General features: G+C 41.6%; 1 protein-coding gene across 1 annotated transcript; it reads left to right on the top strand.

Annotated features, from left to right (window-relative positions):
- The first annotated feature begins 117 nt into the window (after nucleotides 1-117).
- Nucleotides 118-11,043, top strand: LOC139383069 (glutamic acid-rich protein-like). The gene is made up of 6 exons (XM_071127377.1): nucleotides 118-293; nucleotides 8,744-8,784; nucleotides 8,965-9,040; nucleotides 9,383-9,457; nucleotides 9,728-10,749; nucleotides 10,899-11,043. Exons 1-6 carry the CDS (start codon nucleotides 182-184, stop codon nucleotides 10,968-10,970), a joined length of 1,398 nt encoding a protein of 465 aa, XP_070983478.1. The 5' UTR covers nucleotides 118-181; the 3' UTR covers nucleotides 10,971-11,043.
- Nucleotides 11,044-11,545: the final 502 nt, after the last annotated feature.

The following is an 11,545-nucleotide window of genomic DNA, read 5'->3' on the forward strand; positions in this document are numbered from 1 at the left end:
GTTGTAATACAAATCTGCTGCTGAGCCATGAGATTGAACACCAGAGAATTGGCGATACCTCCGGTCAGATGTGGTCAACAGCTTGGTGCGAGCAAAAAACCTGTCCTGCACCACCTGTCCCTTTGAGCCAAGCACACGCGCCTCTCAGCTCCTCCTCAGCGGGTCCTCGCTCGACTTGAAAATGAGGTCGCCGCATTATTATTTCAAGGTTATTTCCTTTTCTCTAAGGCCTTTATATTCAGATCCTATGGGAGTTCTTATTTTCACGGCGTTGCTTTGGACCTTCAGTGGAGGTAAGGAAAATCAGGGATTCATTTGTGAGGCTGCTGATCAATCAGTGTATGAGCGCATCCAGTGTTAGATAACGCGTATGTTAACCGAGTCCATAGCCTGCCTGTTCTAACAGCCTATAGGCATTTTGGTTATAGCTTTGCTTGGGACATTAGCTAAAACGTGTGATTGTAGGCTATTGATTGCAGTTAAGTGGAATGTTTATGCTATTTAGAGGATGTTTATATTTGTATAATATAGCCTATAAATAAAACGGAGGGAAGAATGGATTATGCGGCAATTCAACCAAAATGACTAAAGTACAAAAAGGTAAATTGGTAGGATATGTCTGCGCTTTTAAGATTTAGGATCGACCAAGATCGACTTATTACATTATTTGTTTAGAGCGCACCTTATCCGGTCGGTCAGTCACGCTAAATCTGTCCGTAGCCTATCCAGAAAGCGAGTTAGGTTTTCCCTGGGATTGCCTACATATTGATTGTTATCGCATGTGTGTGTATTGGAAATACTCTTATGTAAAAATGACATAATAAATCAAGTGTATTTCTATATCAACCTAAATGTGAATTATGTTGTCGCGCACGACAGGTGACGAAAACAGTGCACGTGCACTCATGTAACTGTTAAACCTAAATCTTTTACAACCATGTCCTGTTTGAATAGCCAAATATTGACCCGATGACCATGGTTTGATGTGAGCAGTTTTGTATCAGTGTCAGGGAGTGTTTTGGGAGTAAAGATGTATGGATGTAATGTTGTGAGAACGGGAGGGTAGGCTGTACATGTATTATATAACAGTGTTATATGAAAATACAACTGAGCTTAAGGCTAATGCTCTGTGCATAGTGCGCACTGTGTAGAGGTGTTAAAGTCACCTATGTGTGTGTGAACATACAGACCCAAATCTCCTTGCCAATTGCCTTGTGCATACAAAGGGTGACTGGAGGCCTGCCAAGCCAATCAACATGGGATTGCAGCTTTAAAGGATCTGTGTCCCAGTTTAGGAAGAAACTCTCTCTCTCTCTCTCCCACACAACTAACAGCCCCGTTACCATTGACCTCCATTATCAATAACCATTTGATTCATGCACCACTGGACTAGCTTTATTGACACATAGAAGAAGGCAGTGGCTTTAATAAGATATGTCAGGGGTCCAGTGACTCAGTCGTTTAGCGCTTGTGTAAAATTCATTGGACTCCCTGTGAAGCTGTGAGCTAATAACATGGAGATTTCCACTTCCTCCTTGAGGGAGGATTACAAGGTCCTTTTCTGTCCTGTTAGCTGCTTGGCATGTGGCCTTAAAAATAGATCCTGCTACTTTTAGGCCTAACAATCCAATGACTTTCTTTTTATTTCCTGGCAATGTTCAATCGCCTCACTATGTATACAGTTGAAGTCGGAAGTTTACATACACCTTAGCCAAATACATTTAAACTCAACTTTTTCACAATTCCTGACATTTAATCTTAGTAAAAATTCCCTGTCTTAGGTCAGTTAGGATCACCACTTTATTTTAAGAATGTGAAATGTCAGAATAATAGTAGATAGAGAATTATTTATTTCAGCTTCTGTTTCTTTCATCACATTCCCAGGGGGTCAGAAGTTCCCAGGGGGTACATACACTCAATTTGTATTTGGTAGCATTGCCTTTAAATTGTTTAACTTGGGTCAAACGTTTCGGGTAGCCTTCCACAACCTTCCCACACTAAGTTGGGTGAATTTTGTCCCATTCCTCCTGACAGCTGGTGCAACTGAGTCATGTTTGTAGGCCTCCTTGATTGCAAACACCTTTTCAGCTTTGCCTACAAATTTTCTATAGGATTGATGTCAGGGCTTTGTGACTTTGTTATCTTTGAGCCATTTTACCACAACTTTGGTAGTATGCTTGGGGTCATTGTCCATTTGGAAGACCCATTTGCGACCAAGCTTTAACTTCCTGACTGATATCTTGAGATGTTGCTTCAATATATCCACATAATTATCCCACCTCATGATGCCATCAATTTTGTGAAGTGCACCAGTCCCTCCTGCAGCAAAGCACCCCCACAACATGATGCTGCCACCCCCGTGCTTCACAGTTGGGATGGTGTCCTTCGGCTTGCAAGCCTCCCCCTTTTTCCTCCAAACATAACAATGGTCATTATGGCCAAACAGTTCTATTTTTGTTTAATCAGACCAGAGGACATTTCTCCAAAAAGTACAATTTGTGTCCTCATGTACAGCATGCAAACACCATGTACACCAAGCAAACCGTAGTCTGGCTTTTTTTATGGCGGTTTTGGAGCAGTGGCTTCTTCCTTGCTGAGCGGCCTTTCAGGTTATGTCGATATAGGACTCGTTTTACTGTGGATATATATACTTTTGTACCTGTTTCCTCCAGCATCTTCACAAGGTCCTTTGCTGTTGTTCTGGGATTGATTTGCATTTTTCGCACCAAAGTACGTTCATCTCTAGGAGACAGAACTTGAGCGGTATGACGGCTGCGTGGTCCCATGGTGTTTATACTTGCGAACTATTGTTTGTACAGATGAGCATGGTATCTTCAGGCGTTAGTTCGGAAATTGCTCCCAAGGATGAACCAGACTTGTGGAGCTCTACAATTTTTTTTCTGAGGTCTTGGCTGATTTCTTTTGATTTTCCATGACGTCAAGCAAAGAAGCACTGAGTTTGAAGGTAGGCCTTGAAAAATATATCCACAGGTACACCTCCAATTGACACAAATTATGTCAATTAGCCTATCAGAAGCTTCTAAAGCCATAACATCATTTTCTGGAATTTTCTAAGCTGTTTAAAGACATAGTCAACTTAGTGTATGTACACTTCTGACCCACTGGAATTGTGATACAGTGAATTCTAAGTGAAATAATCTGTCTGTAAACAATTGTTGGAAAAATGACTTGTGTCATGCACAAAGTAGATGTCCTAATCAACTTTCCAAAACTATAATTTGTGGAGTGGTTGAAAAACGAGTTTTAATGACTCCAACCAAAGTGTATGTAAACTTCCGACTTCAACTATACATTTAAAAACATGAACATGTAGTGTGTGTGTGTGTGTGTGAGTCTATCAGTTACACATACATGTCAGTACATACACACAACAAGTAAGTCACATGAGGAGAGGAGTTGTGCTGTGAGTTGTTGCTTTATTTGTTTTTTGAAACCAGATTTGCTGTTCTCTTGCTCTATATGAGATGGAAGGGCGTTCCATGCACTCTGTATAATACTGTACATTTCCTTGAATTTGTTCTGGACCTGGGGACTGTGAAAAGACCCCTGGTGGCATGTCTGGTGGGGTAAGTGTGTGTTTCAGCGCTGTGTGAAAGTTCACTATGCAAACCATTTGTATTTCCACCACATGAATGTTTCTTATAAAACAAGAAGTGATGCAGTCAGTCTTTCCTCAACTCTTAGCCAAGATAGACTGGCATGCATAGTATTAATATTAGCCCTCTGATTACAATGAAGAGCAAGACGTGCTGCTCTGTTCTGGACCAGCTGCAGCCTAACTAGGTCTTCCTTTACAGCACTTGACCATATAACAACAATCAAGATAAGATAAAACTAGAGCCTGCAGGACTTGCTTAGTGGAGTGTGGTGTCAAAAACGCAGAGCATCTCTTTATGACGGACAGACCTCTCCTCATCTTTACAACCATTGAATCAATATGTTTTGACTATGATAGTTTACAATCTAAGGTAACACCAAATAATTTTGTCTCCTCAACTTGTTCAACAGCCACACCATTCATTACTCGATTCAGCTGAGGTCTATAGCCTAGGGATTGATTTGTACCAAATACAATGCTTTTAGATTTAGAGATGTTCAGGATCAGTTTATTACTGGCCACCAGGGGTGAAAGTGGATTTAATTTCTTACAGGTACGGGACACCGAAGAGTCCGCACACACATTTTGTTTTTTTGCTCCAAAAATTACAGGGTGGCCTTCTCTGCGGACACTGTCAAACAGATCAATAAAAATGATGTTATCTGATCCATATAATCGGCCTACGAAAAGGGGAGACACAAATACAATATGACGTCCATCTAACCTGGAGGAGGAAATTACTGTCCAAAAACAAACAAAAGTGGCACTGACACAATGATAAAGACAGTGAATATGCACACTCACCAGGGATATGGCCGATGTTCTCCACGGGTTCCAATATGGTAGGCTATTGTTCGCTCAATTAATCATTTTGATAACCAAAAGACAGATTGGAGGCTTTTCATTGTCATCTCTTTACAGCAATAGCCATTTGGTTTCCAAACAGTTTTTCAGCAATTGCATTTTTAAATATTGTGAAGTGTCTGGCTGGGACTCTGCTTTTCACTGACAGTCGCAACTCAACAATCATCTATTTGGTATTTGCAGGGCGCGCTGCCCAAATTGTGAGTCTTTCAGACTGTAGGCTATGCAATTAAAAACAATCCACAGCTTTCTTTTTAAAGAAGCTAATGATCCTCTGTGGCCAAATCATGCTTTCTGTTGTAGTAGCCTATTTGGAATGATTATTTAAATAAATGTCTGTATAGACAGGAGTAAGCTAATTAGGATACATCATTTTGGCAATTTAATTCAATTTACTTTAGGGAAAGCTTAGCTCCACCAGCCTTATGAACACACCCCCTATGCCTTTTAATGTGGCATAAACACAACTAGTCATTATGTTTTCATCTGATTGTCAAACAATCACTTAACAAAGGCGCTCCGGTAGGCTACCCGCGCATTCACTCACAAAATAATTTCAGCATCCAAACCCCAACAGTGCACCGTGCACCGCAATTTGATGAATGGAAAGAGACAGCTGTTACAAAACACCTACGTGGAGTGTAATGAAATTCTGTGATTGTCATTAGGCCTACGCTTGTAGCCTGAATTGATGCATCCACTGTTGTCCACACGTCTCGGCCACTCGGTCTCGGCCACTCATCTGCGCCTTGACAAAACCTACTGTTCTCCTCAAACCACAGCACAATTTGGAGGTATACCACCCGGTTTCCAGTCAATCCGCTAATTTGTCATGCGGCTGATATGCAGTAATGTTAAATAATGGTGTAATAACCTATAGTTTTTTGGGCATGTTTTGTTAATTGTGTTTTACCGATAGGTGTACCCTCACTATTTATTTTACTGGGCTGTTGTACTGCCTTACTTTCACTCCTACTGGCCACCCATTCCAAAACTGACTGCAAGTCTTTGTTAAGGGTGGTGACTTCATTAGCTGTGGTTGCTGATGCGTATATGGTCAAATCATCAGCCTACATGGACACACATGCTTTGTTTAATGCCACCGACAGGTCATTGGTAAAAATAAAAAAAGAGTAGAGGGCCTAGAGAGCTGCCCTGCGGTACACCACACTTTACATGTTTGACATTAGAGAAGCTTCCATTAAAGAAAACACTCTGAATTATATTAGATAGATAGCCATGAATCCATGATATGGTGGTGGAAAAGCCATAACACATAGATTTTTTCAACAACCGGTTATAGTCAATAATACACTATATATGCAAAAGTATGTGGACACCCCTTCAAATTAGTGGATTCAACTATTTCAACCACAGCTGTTGCTGACAGGTGTATACAATTGAGCACACAGCTATGCAATCTCCATGGACAAACATTGGCAGCAGAATGACCTTACTAAAGAGCTCAGTGACTTTCAACGTGTATCTGTCATAGGATGCCACCTTTCCAACAAGTCAGTTTGTAAAATTTCTGCCCTGCTATAGCTTCCCCGGTCAACTGTAAGTGCTGTGATTGTGAATTGGAAACTTCTAGGAACCACAACAGCTCAGCCGCGAAGTGGTAGGCCAGAGAGGCTCACAGAAGGGTGCCTAGTGCTGAAGCGCATAGTGTGTAAAAATCGTCTGTCCTTGGTTGCAACACTCACTAACGAGTTCCAAACTGCCTCTGGAAGCAATGACAGCACAAGAACTACATCAAATCGGTTTCCATGGCCGAGCAGCCGGATACAAGCCTAAGATCACCATGCGCAATGCCAAGTGTCGGCTGGAGTGATGTAAAGCTCCCCATCATTTGACTCTGGAGCAGTGGAAACGGGTTCTCTGGAGTGATGAATCACACTTCACCATCTGGCAGTCTGACGGACTAATCTGAGTTTGGAGGATGGCAGGAGAACGCTACCTGCCCCAATGCACAGTGCCAACTGTAAAGTTTGTTGGAGGAGAAACAATGGTCTGGAGCTGTTTTTCATGGTTCGAGCTATGCCCATTGGTTCCAGTGAAGGGAAATGTTAATGCTACAGCATACAATGACATTCTAGACGATTCTGTGCTTCCAACTTTGTGGTAACAGTTTGGGGAAGGCCCTCACCTGTTTCAGCTTGACAATGCCCCGTGCACAAAGCGAGGTCCATACGAGATTGGTGTGGAAGAACTTGACTGGCCTGCACAGAGCCCTGACCTCAACACCATCAAACACCTTTGGGATCAATTGGAACGCAAACTGAGAGCCAAGCCAAATCGGCCAACATCAGTGCCCGACCTCACTAATGCTCTTGTGGCTGAATGGAAGTGAGTCCTGTTACGAATTTGCAAAATGTACAATAGGTTACGAATTTGCAAAATGGACATTATGTTACAAATTTGTGAATTCTAGCTAGGGGGCTAATGTTAGCTAGGCTAGCGGTTAGGGATAAGTTTAGGAGTTAGGTTAAAGGGTTAAGGTTAGGGTTAGGGGAAGGGTTAGCTGTAAGGGTTAAGGTTAGGGTTAGCGTTTGGTGGAAGGGTTAGCTAACATGCTAAGTAGTTGCAAAGTTGCTAAAAAGTAATAGAAAGTTGCTAATTAGCTAAAATGCAAAAGTTGTCCATGATGAGATTTGAACTTGCAACCAGCCACCCTACTTAAGTAACCATCTGTTTTATGTAACCTTACCAAACGTAACATATCATACTCATTTGAGTGTCCTGGATTTACAGTTATTATGTTACGTTTAGTCTATGAGACCAGGCTGGGCAGCAAGCTGATAGGTCTGATGTTTGAACCAGTAACGGCAGCTTTACCACTATTGGGTAGTGAAATGACTACTGCTTCCCTCCAGGCCTGAGGTCAAACACTTTCCTCTAGGCTCAGATTAAAGATATGACGGATAGGAGTTGCTATAGAGTCAGCTACCAACCTCAGTAACTTTCCATCTGTATAAATTGTCAATGCCAGGAGGTTTGTCATTATTGAATAACAATTATTGTTCCACCTCTCCCACACTAACTTTCAAACTTACAATGCTTTTCTTTCATTATTAGTTTTTTTATGCATGAATACGATGGCTCACTGTTCGTTGTTGGCATTTCTTGCCTAAATTTGCCCACTTTGCCAATGAAATAATCATTTAAATATTTGGCAACGTCAGATGGCTTTGTGATCAATAAGGAATCTGTTTTTTCATATAATTTATCTTGTCTTCATAATACAGTTTCTTCTTTTTTTGTTGAGTTTAGTCACATCGTTTCTCAATTTGCAGTAAATCAGCCAGTCAGATGTGAAGCCAGACTTATTAGCCACTCATTTTGCCCCAACTCTTTCAACCATACAGTTTTTCAATTCCTCATCAAACCATGGAGCCTTAACAGGTCTAACATTCAATTTCTTAACAGGTGCACGTTTATCAATAATTGGAAGAATCAATTTCCTAAATTCATAAAGTACAGGATGCTCCTTATTAATCACATCAGCCCAATAAATATTTGTAACATCATCCATATAAGAGTCATAGCACAATCTTTTGTATGATCTCTTATACACTATTTTAGTCCCAGCTCTTTGTAACTTTGTCTTTCCTGGATATAGCCACTATATTGTGATCACTGCATCCAATGGGTACGCATACAGCTTTAGAACGAAGTTCTACAGTATTAGTAAAAATGTGATCCTTACATGTGGATGATGTTGTTCCTGTAGTGTTTGTAAACACCATGGCAGGTTGATTAATAACCTGAACCAGATTACAGGCAGTGGTTAAAGTAAGAAGCTTTCTCTTGAGCGGATAGCTTGATGAAAACCAGACAATATTCATGTCCCCAAGAAAGTAGATCTCTCTGTTCACATCACATACACTATAAAGCATTTCATACAACTGCTGTATCATGAAAATAATGATCTAATTGAGTCTCAGAAATGGCTGTATGCGCTTATACAGTATGTGAATGTTATCTGATGTGAGCAAGTTATTGATTTCATGTACCTTATTTCTAAGGCTACATATTTTAATATGGGCTATTGTCAGCCCTTTTCTGGGTATCTTATCAGAGATAGACTTAATATGTAAAAGAGCAAACAAAGCCAGAGAAAAAAACTAACATTCAGCAGACCATTAATCAGTTGGTGTGTTATTGTTGGCAAAATATGCAATTATTTGGAAAGACTACATTTCTCTCTCCCTTTCTCTCTCTCTCTCTCTCTCTCTCTCTCTCTCTCTCTCTCTCTAGTGGGATGCCTTCCTCTATCCTCCTCTCTACCGGTTGGAAAGGTCAGAGACAAATCATTTATGTTATCTCTCTGATTTTTTTTACGAGTGTACTATAAAACTGCTAACATATTGTGGTAATTGATATTGATATTGATGCTGCAATAGCTAATTGACTGTATCCAGCTGTCCTCTGTGTGCATGTGTTTGTGTGTGGGTGTGTTTGTGTGCGTGTGCCCTCAGGTTGCTGACTGTATTCAGGATTCTCTGAAGAGTAACAGCGGTGTGCCACATTCTGGCTGTGACAAACGGAGAACAGGTGACAGCGCCTACCTTATCTCTTATCTGACATAACCTCCCTCAGCTGCACAAGTGCACCTGGTCACACAGTGCACTTTTCACCTGTATTCACTATGACATTGTAATGCGTCAAAATTTGGATGTAGTTTATCATGATGATGGAATCATTACTTACTGTACGCGAGGAATACCCTTTACATTTGACTATAATGCTGTTCATTATTTCATCAATTGAATCAATCTTCCATTACAAATATTCACGGAAACACCTGTCACTCAGGCAGATGGGTATGATTATGTGTATTTTGATAAGATGGACATGGTCGGTGTTGAGCAACCAGTGTTGTGTTGTGTTGTGCAGATGATGCTGTCAACAGGCACCAGGGTCTCCTGAGAGAGCTGCAGGATCTAGCCCAGGAGGGTCAGTCTGACTACGGTTATTAGCTAATACTTTACTAGTGAAGTACCCAGGGACGGACTGGGATCAGAAATTGGTACACAGTGATATGAAATATCAAAATATACTGATTTATTAAGAGAATCAGTCTAATTGTTGCAATAGCTTTCCTATGCTATGTTGGTTTTAGAGTCAGTAAATAACATGTAAATCCAGATCAAATCTTTATAAACATGTTTTGTTGTACTTGTTGTAATATGCTTTAAATTGTACAGTAACTATCTACCTCAATTGACTTTATTCTTACAGAGAGGGAAAAAGAGAGAGAGTATGGGAGGGAGAACGAGCGATATGAGGAGAACCAGGCTGAGGGAGAGAGGGACAGAGAGGGGAGGAAGGAGGAGCAGAATAACGACAAGAAGGAGACTGAGAAAGAAGAGCTGAGAGAGAAAGAGACGCAGGCAGATGGGGTAGAGGAGGAGGAGAAGGTGGAGATGAAGGACAGAACAAATGAGGAGATAAGGGAAGAGCCCAGACTGGAGGATAAAAGGGGGGATGAGGAAGAGAGCGCCAAAGAGTTGGAGGAGCTCCTCGCAAAGGAGATAAGGAAGATAGGAGAGGAGGAAAAAGAGGACAGGGAGCTTGAGGAGCTGCTCAAAGAGCTGAAGAAGAAAAGGTACGAGTCTGTGAAGGAGAAAGAGCTCCAGAGAGGGTCAGAAGCAGAGGAGGAGAGGAAGAAGGATGAGGAGGAGGAGCAGAAAAAGGGAGAGAAAGAGCAGCTAGATATTCTTGAGAAGGAAGAGAGGAAACGCAGTGAGGAGAGGAAGAACAATGAGGTGGAGCTGCTGGTGGAGAAAGGGAAGGTGGAGCGGGAGCTCAAGGAGCTGCTGGAGGAACAGGACAGCATGAAGAATGTGGAGAAGGAGAAAGAGAGGGAGGAAAAACAGGAGGAACTGGAGGAGCTCCTCAAAAAGATGAAACGTGTGCAAGAGGAGGAGGAGCGAGAAGAGGAGGAGAGGAAGAGAGGGAATGCCGGGGATGAGGTGAAAGTGGACAAAGAGAGCCAGAAGGAGGGAGAGATTCACGAGGAGTTGGAGGTGAAAGAAAGAGTGAGTGAGAAGGAGGTTAAGGAGCCTCAGCAGAAGAGAGTGATGGAGAAAGCGAGTGATGAGTCGACCCGTCAGTTTGAAAAGGAGAGGAACAGGGACGATGATGATGACGACGATGATGAAGAAGCAGATGAGGAAGATGATGATGAAAACAATGAGGATTGGGAAGAGGAAGAGGAGGATGAGGACAAAAAGGAGGATGTTGAGGAGGATGAAGGAGCGGTAAGTGGGCGAGAGTCAACAGGATTTAGCACAACTGAGCTTGTAAAGTTGATATTGTAATTGTTAATTGACTATGTCTCTGTGTGTGCGTCTGCGTGTGTGTGTGTGTGCTCCTAACACACTGTCTGAACTGTTCTGTGTGCCTACAGGAGCTTCTGGAGATTGAGGCAGAGCTGCGAAAAGTGGCTGCAGAGCTTCGGGAGCTTCACAGGAGTCGTTAAGTTCTAAATTACACACACACACACACACACACACACACACACACACACACACACACACACACACACACACACACACACACACACACACACACACTGAAAGACAAACAACACAAAACAGACAGATAATGACACAATGCAGCTCTCTCTCTCATGCTATCACACACAGAAACACACACAACTAACTTACTTAGTAACATGGTATAATCATAATGCTTTTGATGGGATGTACTTCTGTAAGTAGTTGCATTTTAGAACAAGCATACAGGTACACTTCTCCCCATCCCCTAACTCTCATATTGCATTCAGAGATTACAAGTTCTTTAGATGTCAGTCTTTCTGTGTGCTGCCATTATCAAAGATTGTTTAGTAGGCAAAATGTACAACCTTGCAAAGCTATAGTTAGTCTACATCTCATGATATGTGGGAAAGAGGTCTTCTTTACGATATGTCTCGTGTATATATTTTGTGCAATAATTAAAAATCAGTGTGTGGGATTTGTTAAGGTCATTGTGGCTTTTAATGTAAGCAATGTATCACTGGTTTTTGTACTATTGACTTTTTGATTCCTATGATTG

This window comes from Oncorhynchus clarkii, chromosome 24 (genome assembly GCF_045791955.1).
Source record: "Oncorhynchus clarkii lewisi isolate Uvic-CL-2024 chromosome 24, UVic_Ocla_1.0, whole genome shotgun sequence".
NCBI lineage: Eukaryota > Metazoa > Chordata > Actinopteri > Salmoniformes > Salmonidae > Oncorhynchus > Oncorhynchus clarkii.